Source organism: Vigna umbellata, chromosome 4, assembly GCF_029865625.1.
Source record: "Vigna umbellata cultivar VRB3 chromosome 4, Vumbellata_1.0, whole genome shotgun sequence".
Lineage (NCBI taxonomy): Eukaryota > Viridiplantae > Streptophyta > Magnoliopsida > Fabales > Fabaceae > Vigna > Vigna umbellata.
In genome coordinates, this window is record NC_142168.1 from 16265089 (window position 1) to 16284679 (window position 19591).

The following is a 19591-nucleotide window of genomic DNA, read 5'->3' on the forward strand; positions in this document are numbered from 1 at the left end:
TTAGAGGTAATGGACATTATATATTTTTTGATATATTAGATATGTTACTTTCCTAATTATTGTTCAATATCTACTTATTCATAATATTAGGTTTCATGGAATGCAAAAGGTCAACCCATTGAACCTAGTGGCACAAACTTCATCAGTTATCTTGGATCCATTGTTCGAGCAAATGTGCCTATAACTTATGATTATTAGAAAGATTCAAGTTTGGATGCCTATAAAGAGATCATTTTGAATAATATATAAGTAATGTTTACTACTTATTTTAAATGTATGTGTTATGATTTCCAAACTGTTTTTTTCTAAGTATTTTTTTGGACAACTAACTTTCAACGTAGATACATGTCGCAAGACATTTGTATTAAAAAACGCAGGGTTGTTGCTTAGGAGTTTTAGGACTTCCTTGGCCCATAAATATATAAAGGATGACAATGGACATTATTTAGAGAATCCTCCTAATCAACCTCCTGCGAAGTATGCATCCATTATTAGTGAGGACATTTGGAGACAGTTTATTGCAAAACGTATGGATAAAACTTTCAAGGTAATGTATACTATCTACATATAATATATTTATCCCTTAATTATTGAGCATATGATTTGTTTACTATCTTTCTTTTAGAAAAAAATATACAAAATAAGGAAAAAACATCAAGCTCCAAGTATCCTTATAGGGGCTCTCGTAAGGGGTATGCCCGCATAGAACAAGATATGGTAAGTCAATTCATCATTTCAGATTATGTGATTGAATTGTGAAAGTACTCTATTGGCTATTATCAACAATTAGGTTAGATCAATTGCATCCCACATTCGTGGGTAATTGGCTTGCTTGTTCGAGGTGTATGGTCACATCAACATACCTTAATTTTTATTAAGGTGACATGTATGAATACTGAAATGTATATACTTTTGGTGTAAAATAAGTATGTGATTGAATCTTTCGGGTTGTTCAAATAAGTCATGTTCTAGTGATTATTTTGCATCATCAAGTTTATACTACGTTGTTATAATGATAGGAACCACATAACTATATGGCATTTTAGAATCACTTAGTGCTTGCTGATTATATTGAGAACATAAAAGCAAGACGACCCACTAGTACAGTCAGGGGAAACGATAGCGGTTAATTTTGCCTATAGGCAGCAGTTCCCAAACCGAGGCATATCTAGGCGAGGCAAAAAGTCTAAGACTTTTGGCCTCAGTTGATGACCGAGGCATAAAATGACAGGATTTCGCCTCGGTTTAGCCTTAACCGAAGCAGTAAAATTTTTGGTTTTTTTAATTTTCTTTTTCATAGGACTTTATGCCTCGGTTCAGGGGAACCGAGGCAGTATGTCCCACCCTACGACCTCGGTTGTAGCTGGAATCGAGGCAGTAGACCTTTTTTTTATTTTTTATTTCTTATCCGTAAGACTTTCTGCTTCAGGTGTGGTCATAACCGAGGCCATAAGGGGATTTTCTACTTCGGTTATGACCTGAGCCGAGGCATATATCCTTGTTTTTTTTTAAAATGAGGTCTGTTTCTGCAACATTCCCAACTATAGAAAAATACCTGCATATATTTTTATAGCCAGAATAATCCAGAAACGTATATTTTGAATGAAAATTATATTAAAACATAAGTATATTGAATGGAATCATAAATCAACTTCTTAGAAGCATAAATCAATCCAATGTAATCATAAATCAAGTTTGAAGCATAAGTCAATGCAATGTACAAAGTTAAACTTATAATAATGTAGAAAAGCATAAAAAAACTTAGAACTTACTATATCCTAATATCTACTACATACTATTATATAAATGAATTACATATTTAGCAAGTGTTTTCCTCACAAGTTGAATTGACTTCTCTAGAATTGGAGCAGTCCTATTAAATCTCTGCATAAAACACAATGATATCAATTAGTGTATATGAAATCCAAACTATAGAGAAAATAAAATTCAAACATAAATATTACCGTTTCCCATCCACTGGTGTAATGTGTATGAATTTTGGTCATCATCCAAAACATGACGTAGTAACCACATTCATATGACCCCATTTGTCTATTACACTACAATATATCATCATAATTATAAAATGTTAAGTAACATCATTTGAATGGAACCAATTGTAACAAAGTATGGACTAAAATACCAAACCTTAAGGGCAACCCATGCAAGCTTTTTAGCTGTAGCAGTAGATCTCCCAGATAACATCATATGTGTTGCAAGGGAACTATTAAAAAAATTTGCTTTAGCATACATTTATATAACAAAGAAAGTTGAAACATTGAGGTTCTTACCAATCTACTACATGTCTAAGAGGGTTGGAAGGAGACTTGTGCAATGAACAAAACCAGACAACAATGTTCTCCGGTATGGAGATAACAAGTAGCTGCCAATGACACCTGAAATTGGTAATAACTTAATTCTCATATACCAAAATTAATAAATGAAACTTTAAAGTTAACAAACTTCACTTACCCAAGTATATAAGGGAGAAAATATATCTCCTTTCCCATTCCAAAGCAGGTGGTGATGTATGTTAGATATCATCAAATTTATTTCTTTCATGAGTCATAGAGGGGTTAATGAACCTATATACATCGTTGAACCCCTTCTTGTTACTAACATCAAACATATACCTAAAATGAAGAAATAATCTGATATAAGTAACTTGACAAAAAATAATTATATAAAAAAGTTGTCATAAACTTACATCATCCACAGTTGAATGAGTGTAATATTAATTTCTTCTCTCCCGACGCAAGCTCCCTAACATCTTGCTGATGCAAGTACAATGAGATCTGAGCTTCTCTTCCAAATGTAGTAGAATCCCAGGTATGGTCATCGGTGCATCTAAAATGATTTTAACAAGCTCGTCTAACGCACCAAGAGGGTGATCCTCAGATAAATGAGTCTTCTTCGGTGTAGGACTTCCCTCTTGACCTATCTGTTGTTACATAAAAAAATGTTTATGTTATAACGTCAATTAGAAATAAATATTAAAATTGAGAAGTATATAGTATGAGTGTTTACCGGAGGATCAGATACATCACCAACCAAATGTCTAGGCCAGGCGACAAAGGACTTAAATGCCTCTTCCACAATGAAGAACTCATCTGTAGGCACAGGAAGAACAACATTTGGTACGACAACTTCATCCACCGTGACCTTGACCTTGACCTCATCTTCTACAAGTTGTACACCATGCACTATAGTGGTTGTCTCATAAACTGTACCACGAGCCACTAACATGGTCCCAATATCAAAGAGAATATATAACTAACATGGACGAGTGTCATCCATGTCGTCCCCTAAGGCACCGGTATCTGAGCAACTTCCTTTACCGCTTCTACCTGTCAAATTAAATGTTAGGTTATCCAAAAAGTAAATTAATAAACAAAAATCATTAAGTTTACCTGTAGGGGGCACAACATGTTCCGCTACAGGAGATGGCGGAGGACGATTGCCATAATCCTCATAACGCTGCTGGAATTGGCGCTTAAATTATAATGGGCCAACAACTATGATTGGTACTTAAATTACCAAATGGGTTCATTCCATCAGTAGCTAAGCCAAACCTAAGATTTCTACATTCTCCACCAAATTGGGGGAATTCTTGATCAATATTGATTCATTGCTTTGAATCAGCTAGATGACGAAGCAACCCATCAGTTGTTCTCTCATCTGCATGCCATCTTAGGTTTTTAGCGTCTTTGGGATTAGCAAACAAATGTTTAAGTCTGGCCACGAGTGGAAGGTACCAAACTACTTGTAAAGCAGAACCATTCTTTTCTGTGTGACCACTATCTTCACCGTTGTTTTTTGACTTGTATAGTGATAACCCTCATTTTGAACACTTTATCAAAACTTCATTCTCATTCCTATATAATATGCAATCATTCGGACATACATGTATTCGTTTATACTCCATACCCATCGGACAAAGAATTTTTTTTTGCATCATAATTACGAGTGGGTAACGTATTTTCATCTGGCAGCATTTCATTTAACAACGACAACAATTCTGTAAAACTCTTATCAGTCCATCCATTGGTCGCCTATAAATTCATGAGCCTTAACCCCGCTGAAAACTGTGTGAACTTAGTTGAACCGACATACAAAGGAGTCTCTGCATCAGTACACATCGTTTCATACACATTGGCTTGGGCCAAAGCTTCTGCGCCAACATCGCGAATCATGTCCTCTAAGTTGTCTTCTTTTGGTCGATCTTCCATATCCATGGTGGAATCATATACATTTTCAGTTGGAGAGACAGTTGGAAAGTCTGTTAATTCGCCGTGCCATATCCATGTTGTATAACTTCGTATGAAACCATCACAGATAACATGTTCCCTAATATCAAATGCGTTCAACTTCCTCCCATTCAAATAGTTCACACAGGGACATCTGAACTTGATTTCATCATCACCACTTCTACTCGCATTACGTTGCACAAACTCTATAAATTCTTCTACCCCTCTCTTGTACTCAGTGCCGATGCGTGGTAAATTAATCCACCCTCGATTCATACGCATGTTTACTGAAATTGTTTACACAATTTCAATAATCTTGAATGACCACTTTGATCGTGTTTGTATTCAAGGTGTGACCCTATCCCATTAAAGAAGATTCACCTTTTTTAGTTCATTAAACATATCAATTTTAAACAACATATCTTAAATTTCACGAAATTTTGCCAGCATTTCGCATTGGTCTTCAGGTTACACGAAATGAAAGTGATTATAAATCACAATCAAATATGCACCCGAAGATCAATACAAAACACACAGGCAAATTTTCATGAAATTTAAGACATGTATATTAAAATTGATATGTTATAATAAACTATGAAAAAGTTGTTACTCTTCTTAAACTGTCCAACTGGATAATTCAAGATTCAATACTTGTAAATTATTATTACCATCTCCTATATTTTCATTTGTACAAAGTACGTTTGTTCAAAAAATCTGGAGATAGTAGATAATTTTTGTATTGAATCTTAAATGGGAAACTAAGGCTAATTGTCAACAACAGTATATATTCAAGCAAACAAATAATTACATATACAACATGCAATATATTCAAACAAACAACATATTTGAATGTATATTATATTATCTTGTATGGTAGAATTTCTCTGATATGATTGATGTCTTGAGGAGACAAAAATTTTAATTGCTGGGAAATTGCTCTCAAGGGCCTTGGAGGAGTTCTTTTCATATTTGGCAGTCTTTTGGAGTTCTTCTCATATTTTATACTTGAATAGACTCTTGAACCCAAATGTTCAACTATGCTACCATCCCAACGCAACTTAGTTTTCTTCATTTTTTTTTATCTTTGTAATAACCTATATTGTATTACTTGTGTGTGAGAATTTGATGGAGAGTTCTGTTGTCCGATTAAGTATTATTTTTTGGTTTGATCAATTAGAGAAATTGTATTGGGTAAAAATAACAGTTGAATAGTTTTAGATTTGAATTTCTATCTGTTATAGGAACTAAGTTGTGGTGTGTATGATTAACCGTGTATTTTATGGACATGGTTTTCAATTACATGTTGATAGCATTTCTGCAAAAGATTATAAGGATGATGGGATCCAAATGTGAGAAATGTATACTATAGTATATATTCAAGAATATTTTTTAAGTTAAGATAATTATATTTTAAGTGTATATGTTAATTCAGTAATATATTTATAACTTATTATTCACCTGAATGAAAATTTAAATTTATTAAGATGAACTGATCACTCAAACAATTAGCCTTCCACGTGGGCTCAAGACACCAATTTGCATATACAATCTTCATGTACTATGAGTAGGGCTTTTTCTATAAAAACAAAATATAATAAAATATGTTTGATTATTTTAAAATTAGTAGATATAACATTAAAATTATATGTAATATTGAAATTAATCATTTTTTTCCTTTTCTATCCTTACACAATTAAAAATTAATAAAATAATTGTCTTAAATGTAATTTAAATCCCAGCAAATATTATATATTATTGACCTTTCCTGTTTTTTAATAAATAAATACTTTTGCTTAGAGGAGTTGTTTTTCATCGGTATAAACAACTCCATCCCTAAAAGGCACCACAAGAAGGCACCGAAAAAAAAAACATAGCCAGCTAGAGAAGAAGCCTTCCACACAGTATATATACCAAATTTGTTCCTTTCAATAATTACATGTTTCCATAACAAATTATGAAGCAAAACGCACAGAGCAGGACACTGGAATAGTTTCAACCAACAGACCAACTCAAATTAATATTAAAGACATTTCAAAAACTTACCGTGATGCACAGTGAGGGCGCGGGAAGCAACGACTACGACGGTAGCGACCAAGGCAGCGAAGCGGCGATGATAGAGGCGACACAAATAAAATGACGCACTACAGCGGCCGCGGCGACGAAGCAACAGTGGTGGCGACACAGAAGAAGCAATGGCGTGAGGAAGCAGCAAAGAAGCAATGGCGCGAGGAAGCAACGAAGAAGCAAAAAGCTTATTTCATGTGCAAAGGAAGAAGAAGAAGCAGAATGAATCAGCAGCACAAGAAAAATGAAACACAAGCTGAAACTTTTGAACTTATTAAACGCTACTACCTTGGGAATAGTGACTTGAAGAAACTAATTTAGTAGAATATATATATATATATAAAAAGAAAAAAAATTGAATGGTAATTGAGAGTTACACTTGTGAAAGTTGTGATTACATATTATGAGTAATGTGTCAATGTGATTGATGAGTGTTGGTGTTTGGCACGATAAATATTTTTTACAGAATGCATAGGATATGTTCAATGTATTCCGGTTTACATATATTTGGTATTAAACTATTTTTGGATTGTTCAAATTTATTTGGAATTAGTTTTGACAATTAAATTATTGGTTGATAATACTTGGGTAAAATTGAAATTGGTTAATGAGTGTAATGTTGCAACTAATGTGATTTGGCATTGAAAGATAACTAATGTGCAACTCTGATGGTCTTTTATGGTGTTTCAAAACTGTTGGACTCATTGTATTGGTATACTCTAGGAAGAATGAGCTAACTTTTATATGGATTGCTTAGCTATTTTGATAAATTTTTGTCTTCTCTATTTGCTTAATGATGTTGGATTAATGAATGGTTATTATGGTATCTGATATGATATAGTGCTTAGTGGTAAAATGTGTTGCCATGTTACTTGACTTGAATTCTATTTGGTGTTTTAAGTTTGTATAGACCGCTTGTAATTTGAAATTGAATTTTGTAAATTGGCTTAGCTTAGTACATGGTATAGAATTGGTTTACGTTAGTTACATTAATGATTTGTTATATAGTTTAAAATGAGGATTAGCATAGAACAATTATTTATAAACAAGAAATCTTAGAAAGACAAGCAAAGGTTGATTTTGAAATAAAGTTTTATTTTGCTTGTTTTCTCCTTTCGAAATTTACATATAAGTGATAAATAATTTACCTCGATAACAATTGTTATCCTTCCTGGTCCACCCTACAATTACTCTAGTTTAGAAAATCACTTAAAAAAACTGAATCAATTGCAGCACCAGTAGAAATGTACCACCTGAAATTGCTTTTTTGTCCATGATATTTCCTTCAAAGTTTTATAATAGGCTGATTTCCATTCTGTTGTAACCTGAATATTATCCACATGTTGCAAAAGCCCTAACCTATCTGCAATGACAATTAGTTCCAAGTGAATGGTAGAATATGATAGGCCAACATTTGATTTAGACAGTTATGAATCTCTATTGGTTCTTGTTTAGGTTCAATGATCACAAACTAATTCAGAAGAGATGAGTAATGATCACTCCGACATTCTAAGTCAAGCTTTATGTCTCCTAGAGTATCTAGGTCGTGCTAGGGGAATGAGATTTGGAGTCGGTCATAAATATTATTTCCCGTCCAAAAAGCATCATACACACCATGAGCATGATAAATTAACTACTCAATTGGAAGACATGTCGAAAAGAATTGCACGAATGGAAAATGAGATGCTTCGAAAAAATGGCACACCAAATACTACTAAAGAATTTAATATTAATAGTGGCCAAGGAGTTGCACATTGTCATCAAATAGTTTTCCCGAGGTAAATAACTTATCTACATTACTTTCATTATTACTTTAATTTGCTTACTTTAAACTTTCATAGGAATCACATTGAAGATTGTCTTATAATTATGTTTTATAATGTAGAGGGTCTCAAGTTGAAAATTTTTACATTATCACCATCACTTTGGTTGGTTGCCCATGGAAAATTGCATAATTTTAAAAGTGATACAATACATGGCAGACTTCTACCTAAGGGACATGTCAAAGTTAGTATAAATATTGCTTTGGAGCCAAATGTATCCTTACCTATACCAATTGATGAAGATGATGATGATGACAATAGGACAAGCAATAGGTACATTTGTGGCATGACCAAAGAATTTCATACAGATTAGTGATGAGGTATGTTTATACAATTGTATTCATTCATATTTATGAACATATTTCATCTATTGCCTAACTTGTTTAATTGATGATGTTTTAGGATTCTACTCAACCTAAAAAGAAAAAGATGAATAATAAAAACGAATGTGTCACACCTAAAAAGAAATGTCAAGGGAAAATGACCATTCAATTGAGCACCAACCATCCATTTGTGCTTCTTTGGTGGCAACCTTTTTAAGTTGCATAGACATGGTTCCTCCCTTTTATTAATATTCTACAAAAGCAATGTAAAAGTATTTAGCAAAGAGAAAGAGAACTTAGTAAGTAATACTCCATGAGAGTAAGGTAGTGAGTGCTCCCTCTTCCTCTTGGATTCTCTTGGACATGGCTCTTGTTAAAGGTCCTATGTTAAGCTTAGATGGTCCTCCATCAGTCCCTCCCTCTTGAAAAAGATCTGTCCTCAGATCTTGGGAATCCTGTTGGGCATCTCCTGTGAAAGGAATTAAATCACAAATGTTAAAAGTAGGACTGACGCCATAACTTTCAAGAAGGTCTAATTGATATGCATTATCATTTATTTTCTTGACCACTTTGAAAGGACCATCACCTCTTGGGCTTAATTTGGATTTACGTTGAGAAGGAAATCTTTCCTTTCTCAAGTGAAGCCAAACTAAGTCTCCCTCTTTAAGGATTACTTGTTTTCTCCCTTTGTTGTTGTAGTCAGAATATTTTTGAGTTTGTTTTTCAATATGGGTTTTAACCTTTTCATGTAACTTTTTGATAAATTCCGCTTTAGAAATACCTTCTTTATGAAGAAAAGAAGATGAATCTGGAAGAGGAAGTAAATCAAGAGGTGTGATAGGGTTAAAACCATAAACAACCTCAAAAGGAGAAAGTTTAGTAGTCTTGTGAACTACTCTATTATAAGCAAACTCTATATAAGGTAGATGATCATCCCAATTTTTAATATTGCCCTTTAACATTACCCTTAATAGAATGGATAGAGATCTATTTACTACTTCTGTTTGCCCATCAGTTTGTGGGTGACATGTAGTAGAAAATAGTAGTTTAGTTCCTAGCTTGGCCCAAAGTGTTTTCCAAAAGTAGCTAAGGAACTTAACATCTCTATCAGAAACTATAGTTTTGGGTAAGCCATGTAATTTGACTACTTCTTTGAAGAAAAGTCTTGCTATATAGCTAGCATCATCTACTTTGTGGCAAGGTATGAAATGAGCCATTTTACTAAATCTATCAACCACCACAAAGATTGAATCAAACCCCTTTTGAGTTCTCGGTAGACCGAGGACAAAATCCATACTAATGTCCTCCCAAGGGGTGCTAGCTATTGGAAGAGGAAGATAGAGTCCATGAGGCATGATTTTAGATTTAGCTTGTAAACAAGTTATGCAACTAGAACAATGCTTTTGGACATCTATTCTCATGTGTGGCCAATAAAATTTGCTTTTTAAAGTATGAAGAGTTTTATCAACTCCATGATGGCCCATGAGTCCTCCTCCATGACTTTCCTTGATAAGAAGCTTTCGAATGGATCCTTGGGGTATGCATAGTTTTCCTTTATTAAAAAGATACCCCTCAGAAATATAGAATCCGTCGAATGGCTTCTTAAGACAAGATGCATAAGTGGATGCAAATGTAGGATCAGTTTCATAAAGTTGCTTAATGTCATCAAAACCTAGTATTTGTGATCCTAAAGTAACTAACAATGCATGACGTCTAGATAGAGCATCCGCAACAACATTAGTACTCCCCTTTTTATGTTTGATGACATATTGAAACTGCTCGAGATATTCTATCCACTTGGCATGTCTTTTGTTCATCTTTCCTTGCCCTTTAATATACTTGAGAGATTCATGGTCAGTATTGATAATAAATTCTCTAGACACCAAGTAATGCTCCCAAGTTTGCAATGCTCGAATAAGGGCATATAATTCTTTGTCATAGGTAGGATAATTCAATGTAGGTCCCCTGAGTTTTTCACTAAAATAAGCTATGGGGTGACCTTCTTGTATAAGGACAGCTCCTATTCCTACCCCAGATGCATCACATTCGACTTGAAAAGCTTTGGAAAAATCAGGTAAATGTAGAATGGGTGCATGTGTTAACTTATGCTTCAAGGTCTCAAAGGCTAGACTTTGCTTTTCATCCCACTTGAATGACACATCTTTCTTTAAAAGTTCATTGAGGGGAGACACAATAGTAGAGAAATTTTCTACAAATTGTCTATAGAAACCTGCTAGACCTAGAAAACTTCTTACTTCTCCCACTTTTTTCAAGACAGGCCACTCTTGGATAGCGTTGATTTTGCTAGGATCAACATTTACACCTTCTTTCCCAACTTTGAATCCCAGAAAAATGACACTCTCTTGACAAAAGGTACATTTGTCAAAGTTGGCAAATAAGTGATGTTGTCTAAGTAAAATCAAAACTTTTCTCACATGGTGAAGATGTTCTTTAAGACCTTTGCTATAGATTAGAATGTCATCAAAGTAGACTACAACAAAGCTACCGATGTATTCCTGAAGGACATGATTCATTAGTCGCATGAATGTACTAGGAGCATTGGTTAAGCCAAAAGGCATGACTAACCATTCATAGAGGCCAAATTTGGTCTTAAAAGCGGTTTTCCATTCATCCCCTTCTTTGATTCTTATTTGATGATATCCACTTTTAAGATCAATCTTGGTGAACATGTTTGCTCCATGTAACTCATCTAACATATCGTCCAACCGAGGAATAGGGTGCCTATACTTGACTGTAATGTTGTTGATAACCCTACAATCTGTACACATTCGCCAAGAACCATCTTTCTTTGGGACTAACAACACTGGCACGACACAAGGGCTAAGACTTTTTTGTATCCACCCTTTTTCCAATAAATCATGGACTTGCCTCTCTATCTCTTTGGTTTCTGTAGGGTTAGTCCTATAAGCTGGCCTATTGGGAAGACTAGCGCCAGGGATCAAATCAATTTGATGTTCAATTCCTCTAAGAGGTGGTAAACCACTTGGAACCTCTTTAGGAAATAAATCATCAAATTCTGTCAAAAGCTTTTGTAACCCTTTTGGAAGAGAATCAAGTGGATGATTTATGGAAACAAGTGCCTCTTTGCAATAGAGAAGAAAGTGAGGTTGTCCAAGAAAAAGATTTTTAGAATGTTTTGTTGGGACAACTACATTGGTTGAGGCACTTTCTACCAAACTGCACATAAGGCACATGACTGAGACAAAACTGGAAAAGATGAATAAAGCTGGATTTGAACTCAAACAAACAAAGTGTAACGATTAAAATGATGAAGAAACACTAAGGAACAATTGAATGAACACAAACAGCAAGCTCAAGTACAAATTAAGCCAAACATAATTAAAAAAAATTGATAAAACAGTGGCAGAGTTGACAGCACATGACAGAAACAAAAAATGAAGAAAAGAGCAACTTAGCTCGTTGAAGCACAGCGTGGACGTGCTGGCTCTTGATACCAAATGATGGAAGCAGCTTCACTCTTCAAGAATGAGCAGCTTCTCGGACCAGAGGTGGCAGCGGAATTGGAAACACAGATGTGGTTGGAGGTGCACGAAAGGTGTTTGATGAATTGTCTGGTGCGGCTTTTGGAGTGTGTAGGTAGAGGTTCTAGCTCAGACGGCCTTCCAAGGGGGAAGGAAGCTAGAGATAGGTGTGCTAAGAAGGCATAAGTCAATGAACTTGAATTGTATAAAGAGACTCTGCTGAATTGTCCAGCCAGTTCTTACTTTCAAGTTCATTGACTTGTGCCTTCTTAGCACACTTATCTCTAGCTTCCTTCCCCCTTGGAAGGCCGTCTGAGCTAGAACCTCTACCTACACACTCCAAAAACCGCACTAGACAATTCATCAAACACCTTTCATGCACCTCCAACCACATCTGTGTTTCCAATTCCGCTGCCACCTCTGGTCCGAGAAGCTGCTCATTCTTGAAGAGTGAAGCTGCTTCCATCACATGAGCTACCAATGAAAGACAAAATGCAAAAAAGAGTTACTCTTTTTCTTGATAATGGGGTGATTTATAAGTTTTTTCTTGCACCTATTAATACCGGGTAATACTTTACTTTACAACTTTATCAACAATGTATTATTTTCAAAGTTAGATGTACAAATTCTAATTTTGTTGATTCATTTCAAATTGTAGCCAACATTGGGTCTTGTTGGGAATCAATCTTAAACTGGAGATAATTCATTATCTTGACCCAGTAGCAGTGGACATTAATATGAGGCAAGATTTGAAGAAATTGTTTGACATGTAAGAATACACGTGTTGTATACTTTTACTTGACATATTCGTATACTTTTAGTTGTATTGTTTTTACTTATACATGCTTTAATTTTATTTATTCACTTGGGTTATACAAACCTATCGAGCTCAAACAGGAAACATGGTTTCAAAGTCTAAGTCAAACAATATCAAGTGGACAACAATTAAGGTACATTACTCTAGTATGTTTTGTGTAGTATAGTCTTGATTGTGATAATTAAATTGTTGAATGACCTTATGTGACATTTTAGTTCACATTATGGATGTTTATATTTTACTGGTTAGGTGAATAACTTGTATTCTTGAATGGTTGAAGACTTATTTCCTTGTTGCATGGTAATGGTTATGTTAGCATAAAGCTAAAGAGTAGAAATTTTGATGATGTCTCAAAGTCAAGTCTCAAGTGCTCTTATTGCAGGAAGATCTTCATGAAGACTTGTTTTTATATTAAAGCTTTTATAGTTTAGTAGATTTATGTATACGATGTGGTTTATATTTGATTCTATGTATTGTTTGTCTTAGGTTGCGTTAAAATTTATTTTAAATTAGAAAACCTCATTTTATACTCAAGATAATTGATTATCAATTTATAATAATCGATTATCTGTAATCAATTATGACTTACCATAATTGATTATAATGAGCAATTTTGAGAATTTTTAAGCAAGTTTTTTTACCGTTGTGCATTCATTAAATGCATAATTAATTACCATAATTGGATAATTGATTATCACATGTTAATTAGTTGACAACGAATTTTTGGAGGTATCCTTGAGTGAGATCTCTATAAATTAGATTGAGACTCTCATTCTAAAATACGAAATAAGTGTATTTTGAAAAATCTTTTCTGCAGTGTGCGGTGATATTTCTAGGGTTTTTTGAACCCTTGTGTTGTGGCTTTGAGAACTTGGTGTGTTGGCATAGAGCGAGAACTTTCACAAGGAGTGTTGTTGTTGTTGCTGAGTTAAAAGCCTATCATCCTTCGTGAAGCATTCGGAGGAGGTGTTCATCCTTTGTGAAGATTCAGAGGAGATGCTCATCCCTTGTGGGTTATAGGGGAAGTGACTTTCATCTCTTGGGGTAACAAGAGAGGTGATTTCTAAACTTTTACAAATTGTTTCTTTGTGATTGTAATTTGTAATTGTTTCTTTATGTTATAAAAGCATAACTTTTTATTAAGAGTTTAAACCTGTATATGGTATATAGTTATTTGTTATCATGCACTGAACCTGTTTGGAGTATACTAGAGTTTTGGTTCTTTTTTATGTTCAAATTATAAAAATGTTTTTTAATTTTGGAATTCTAGTGCCCAAGACAACCCAACAACAATGATTGTGGGTATTACGTGTGTCAATATATGAAGGAAATTATTACATACTATGAAGGAGGAACAATTCCAACTGATGTAAGTTATCTTTTTTGCAATAATTAATTTGTAGTAACTAATTCTATATTATTTATATTTCTTGCAATATTTTTCTAGTTGCAAATGTCAAGAATATCATGAAAGTCAAATCATCGAAGTTAGAGAAAATTGGTGTCTACATGTAATTAGTACATGCTTATATGTTATGTTAGGTGATGTACATGCTTATAAGTATTGATAGAACATATATGTTATGGTTGTATATATTATCTTATAAAGCAATGTTATGTCATGACACATACTAGAAAACTTAACAATTAAATTTTGAAATATTAGTGTACCAATAATTTATATTTATATTAATGAACATTCTTTTTGAGACATTTGTCATATTTTTCTCAATATTTTATATTTTTTTGTATATAATAGAACCAATATTTTATATTTTATTCTAAAATTAATTATTTTTTTTTAAATTTGAACCAATAAGTAACACTTCTTTAAAGAAGCGCTATCTATTGGTGGCTGAGAATAGATAACGTTTTTTTAAACAAGCACTATCTATTGTTGCTGACAGTAGATAACGCTTTTTTTAGAAGCGCTATCTATTATAGATAGTGCACGCATGGATAACGCTTAAAAAATGCTATCTATAATAAAAAAAAGCGCTATCTATGCACTCTTTTGTAGTAGTGAACAAAACGAAGTAAATATTTAAATATTCATTAACCTGAGATTGTAACTCAACATTAGAAGGAGTAGATGAAGATGATCCAATATAAGAACGAGCATGGACTCCAAAGACTTTAGATAGGCAAGGACCCAAACCTAGACCGCCAACACGTCCACAATGCTCTTGGCTTCCTAACACATGAGCCAATGAATCTGAACTTGATATTTCTTTTGATTGAGACGATGTTGTAGATTCATATGTTTGAATTTTTTTCCTACATACAACGTAATCAATGATGCCAACATTAAAAACATTGAATTTGTATAAAGAGACAAACTATCATGATTTGAAGAAAATACAAAAAGAAAAGAAGTTTGTTATGTGCAAGAAGAAAAGAAATGACAAAGAAAAGTCATTGGGGAAGGAAAAGACTGTTGGATCAACATTGGTTGTTATAACAAGTACTATCAAAGTATCCTGAGACAAAATTGACTAGGCAGTAGCAGTATGCGTTATTTAAACTTAAGATGTGTGCAAAAATAGTAGCAAGAATTGCCAACCAATAATTATATCAGTAAAGAGATACACCATGAATTGCCAACCAAGTCTGCAACTAAGCTCACGGTTAACCACCTTAATCACACATACCATGTATGAACCACTTGTATGAACTTATTCTGATTTATCATGTTAATTTAGATTAGTACTAGGTTAAGTCTTTCTTAAGTTTAAATTAAAAACTAATGTAGATTCCAATTAAACACCAAAAAATTCTGAAAGGTAAAATCTGTAGTTTCTAATATGGTGACTAAAGATACACATGACATATGGTTTTACAGTCAAAGTCCAAGAAAGAAAATAAAAAAAAACTTTGCAACTCCTAGCATGTGCACACAATATGGCTTTACCGGAAAAAGAGGTTGTCATATGTTAAGAATTATGGGTCCGACTTGGATCATGTCCTACGAAATGAATAAGATACTAACTTCACCTTATGTATACTAACTTGGTTAGGTATATAACTAAACCAATCACAGAACAAATATTGGAACTTACACCAATTTCCCTTGCCACATCACTAACAAAAGCTCCGTTGGTCTTCTTATGAGTAACTATCCAAACTTCTCCTCGGCTAACTTTGTGGCCACACTCTTTTTCCTATGAAAATTAACAAATGCTTATTAACAAATTTACTCTTCTCTCCTCGTGTAGAAGCCACATTGTATACCCTTTTGGAAAAGGTTTAATAATTAAGTGCTCATATACTTCTTCACGACTTTGCCATTTCTTAAAATTGCATTTCTGACATGGACATACTATCTTTCCCCTAACACCACTATTAGTGAATGCGAAGTCCAAGAAGGTATTCAATCCTCTCATATACTGACTTATATTTCGAGGCATGTCTATCCATGATTTGTCCATTATAACGACCTCTATTCATGCCAAGAGGATTGAAAGGTTAGAATAAGTGAGATGAATTTACAAAACTGGTTATAAATTTGAAGACTGAAATAGTTTCCCTTACTTATGGAATTGAAGAAATCAAAACTAAGTAGTTTCCCTACTTAGTTATGAAATTGTTGTCTCGAATAATTTAATATTAAGTAGTATACCTGCTTAATGTTAAAAGTAAATGACCTGCATTTTGCATAATGCAGGGGTGTATCACAGATAAACATTATCAGATATAATAATTCTTTAATGAACAATCTAATCTATTTAGCATCTAATCTAATTTAATCAATTTAATGAACAATCTAATCCTTCTATAATCTTAACTTATTAATAATTAAGCGAATGTGGTATGCACCTGGAACCTATCCAAGTTTCTTTACGAAATTGTCAACTTGGGCCTGTTCTCAGTCTAACACTATCTCTGTGCTATGAGGATCCAAGCTGCATTGAACAATAAGTTTCACGAGAATGAGTTAATGAAAGCATAAAAGTGATAATCAACTTTACAAATTTGTATTTGATAATTTAAAATTAAAAACATGTATATAATATAATTTGTAAAGAGGGTACTGGTACTATTTTTATCAGTGAAGAGTAGTATTATGGAGTATAATATAATCAATAGTTCTGAGTTGGATTAAATTGTGAGATTATTTATAATTTCAAAGACTAAATAATTCACATTATAACTTATATTTTTAATTCCCTTTCTATTTATTTATCTATTTAATTCTTTGTCTTGTTACATTATTTCTTACCCTGCTTTGTACAGAGTCCCTCAATATTTGAAGGCAATTGCATGAAGGGGATTATTGTACAAGTAGAGCAGGGCAAATAAAAAGATTTTCTAAGGTCTGTGGTGCCTTTGTAACATTGGCAGGATTTAGCCATGCATGATTTTGTAGAAATGACCAATTACATTAATTCAATAACAAACTCAAAGTTATTTGTACTCCAGAAATCACAAGTATATATTTAGGATTCTTCAAGCCAACATTTTCACATGCTATTGGTGGTTACTACAGCATAAACATATTTACGATATATTTTCCATCCTCCAAAGGGTAAAATGTCTTTTGTTGTTGCCTTCACTCAACTAGAGATAGCAGAAAACTTTGAAGCTATAGCTCTTGCAGGATCCAAGGACGTTCAAAAACTCAACCACAGAAGGTTTCATACTTTAGGTATTCTTCTTTACTTCTATTTCTCTTAAGAACATGATTTTTGGTTATTACACTTGCATTAGTTAACTAACACTTTTGTTAGTAAGTGAAGTTTCATACATTAAAAGGTTTACAAAAAATTTTCTCTTTATGAAAGAGATAGTAATAATATGACAATTTTTGTTTAACCTTAGCCAACAATAACTTGAGAATTATTTTCACTACTACTATTAACATTAAAAATAAAATTATAATATATCATTAACCATAAAAATGAATTATAATATATCATGGACGTAAAAAAAATAGAAGTTAAACCTCAACCTTCCTTGCCTCCTCTTCTTGCAGAATTAGATTAAGAGGTGCCAAAGTTTCCATAATTTCTTCGTGGGAAGGGTTTTAGGTGCTTTATCTTATCCCTATCACCCATTAATAAAATTCTTAGAAAATCTGTATAGAGAGGCAAAAGCAAACAGAGCGACGAACATAGTAATTAAATGCGGTTTACCTTGATGGTCAGTGCGAGAGTGAACACATGCCAGAGCCCCTCGATTGGAGGCATCCGGAACTCCGACGAACAATACCTTGATGGTCGACCTCGCTCAGCCCACAAATGCACCAAGTTTTCTTTCTTAAGCAATGGAAGACCAAGCCGAACCCAAACCGAAGAGTTCCACGAACAATAAGAGTTAGGGCTTGTAGGGAAGGGAGGAACAACTAGGTCTGAAGAATGTGGTGTGGGGAAGGGAGAGAACAACTAGGGTTTGAAGAATGTGATGCGAGGAAGGGAGAGAACAACTAAGGCTTGCGAGAAAATCAGATGCAGAGATGATGAAGGCATAGGGAAGAAGGGAGGGAACAAATTTAAGGCTTGAGAAAATTAGAAAAACATATGGGAAATGAAGGCACGAGGGAAGGAGCTAATTGGGGAGAATATTTATCGAAAAATTATTGTAAAAAAACTTAAATTTTAGGGGCAGAATCATAGCCGTCGGGAATTTGTCGGGGTTTTCCAAACCGCTGAAAAATAACCTTCTTAAAATATATTATTTTTGTAGTAAATAAAATTTCTTGAAGTTGATGTTTTGTACGTATATTTAGGAAGTGATGAGTGTGGTTACGAACTATATTTTTTTAATGCCTGGGTTTTGTGAATACAACCCTGGCTTTAAAAGAGTTGTAAAAAGTTACATTCAATTTCTTCCTGTGTGTATGTTAGCATAATGCAGCTGTCATTTTGTTATAGCACAAGCTTGTGCCTGTCAAGCCAGTCTTTCGATTGAAAAAGTGTTGCTTATGTTTCTTGAGAAAATTAAAATCCATAATGATTTGTGAAATGTTATATGAAACAGTTATTTTACATGTAACTTGAAATTCCTGTGACATGATTTGGATATGATCATAAACAAATATGTTATGATATTTTATTTAAGTATTTGTTATTTATGGCAACAGTGATATAAAAATCTATGACCGACATTATGAACAAAACTATCCTTTAATTAGTATTAAGAGTGGCATGTAATTGGTCATTTGTAGAAAATACCAACTTTTGATGGGATCCCCATGTGTAATTTACCATGCAAAAGAATGCATCGAAAGCTATAAATAGTTTCCCCTTATTAAAATAAACTTTTTAGTCATATATATCTTGGTAGTTGTGCATATCTTCTTGTTCCTTTCAATTAACATAAATGTAATTGTTAGGAACCTAGTTTTTCCCTTTCTTTAAGACATATATTTTACTGATAAACCCATTATTACTGTTACTACAATAAAAACACTTATTACCGAAGGGCATTTACTGACGGTCTTTAAGCCTTCGGTAATGGAATGATTACCGAAAGATTTACCGGTGGCCTAGTTTACTGTCTTTAAGCCTTTGGCCTTCGGTAATGCTCACAGTGCATTAAATTCGACATTGGAGTATTCCTTCCCCAAATTCCCCAAAATCAATTTCAGTACTCCTCCTCCTCCCTTCCTTGTTCTCTCGACCTAAACTTTCTGTGGGCGCGAGGTTGGTTTTTCCTAGCCAGTTTGAAAAGTGTGGTGGTCTGGACGGTGGCAGCGGTTCATTGGTGGGTGGGTGTCTTCCCTTCCCTTCAAAGATTCATGCATATTGGCTTCAATCAGCGTGAGGTTGGTCGCTCTAAGCCGATTTCAAGAGGTTGTTGTTGGGGACGGTGACGG

General features: G+C 33.8%; 1 protein-coding gene across 12 annotated transcripts; it reads right to left on the reverse strand.

Annotated features, from left to right (window-relative positions):
- Positions 1–1630: 1630 nt before the first annotated feature.
- On the reverse strand, positions 1631–18379 carry LOC124846446 (uncharacterized). Of its 12 annotated transcripts, XM_088112474.1 has the most exons (17): positions 17910–18370; positions 17726–17820; positions 16594–16679; positions 15837–15938; positions 14838–15054; positions 8639–8926; positions 7565–7674; positions 7460–7492; positions 6291–6498; positions 3411–4534; positions 3028–3347; positions 2708–2941; positions 2473–2633; positions 2292–2396; positions 2149–2224; positions 1965–2060; positions 1631–1884 (listed from the first exon to the last, which is right to left on the reverse strand). In XM_088112474.1, exons 6-10 carry the CDS (start codon positions 8685–8687, stop codon positions 4053–4055), a joined length of 882 nt encoding a protein of 293 aa, XP_087968600.1. In that variant the 5' UTR covers positions 8688–8926; positions 14838–15054; positions 15837–15938; positions 16594–16679; positions 17726–17820; positions 17910–18370; the 3' UTR covers positions 1631–1884; positions 1965–2060; positions 2149–2224; positions 2292–2396; positions 2473–2633; positions 2708–2941; positions 3028–3347; positions 3411–4052. The 12 variants fall into 12 exon arrangements, 11 of the variants coding, with proteins under 11 accessions (XP_087968600.1, XP_087968605.1, XP_087968601.1 ...); XM_088112479.1 differs by lacking the exon at positions 15837–15938 and having other exon boundaries at positions 16563–16679; positions 17720–17820; positions 17910–18373; XM_088112475.1 differs by lacking the exon at positions 15837–15938 and having other exon boundaries at positions 16563–16679; positions 17910–18369.
- Between the last annotated feature and the right edge of the window lie 1212 nt (positions 18380–19591).

Bases quoted from the DNA above. Each gene is read 5' to 3' on its own strand.
- LOC124846446 (XM_088112481.1), bottom strand. From the start codon at position 8,687: ATGTCTATGCAACTTAAAAAGGTTGCCACCAAAGAAGCACAAATGGAT. The intron at 7,493-7,564 runs GTGGTACATTTC...GAGTAATTGTAG, and splicing joins GGACAAAAAAGCAATTTCAG to GGTGGACCAGGAAGGATAAC. The intron at 4,535-6,290 runs GTAAGTTTTTGA...AAACAATTTCAG, and splicing joins CGCCCTCACTGTGCATCACG to TAAACATGCGTATGAATCGA.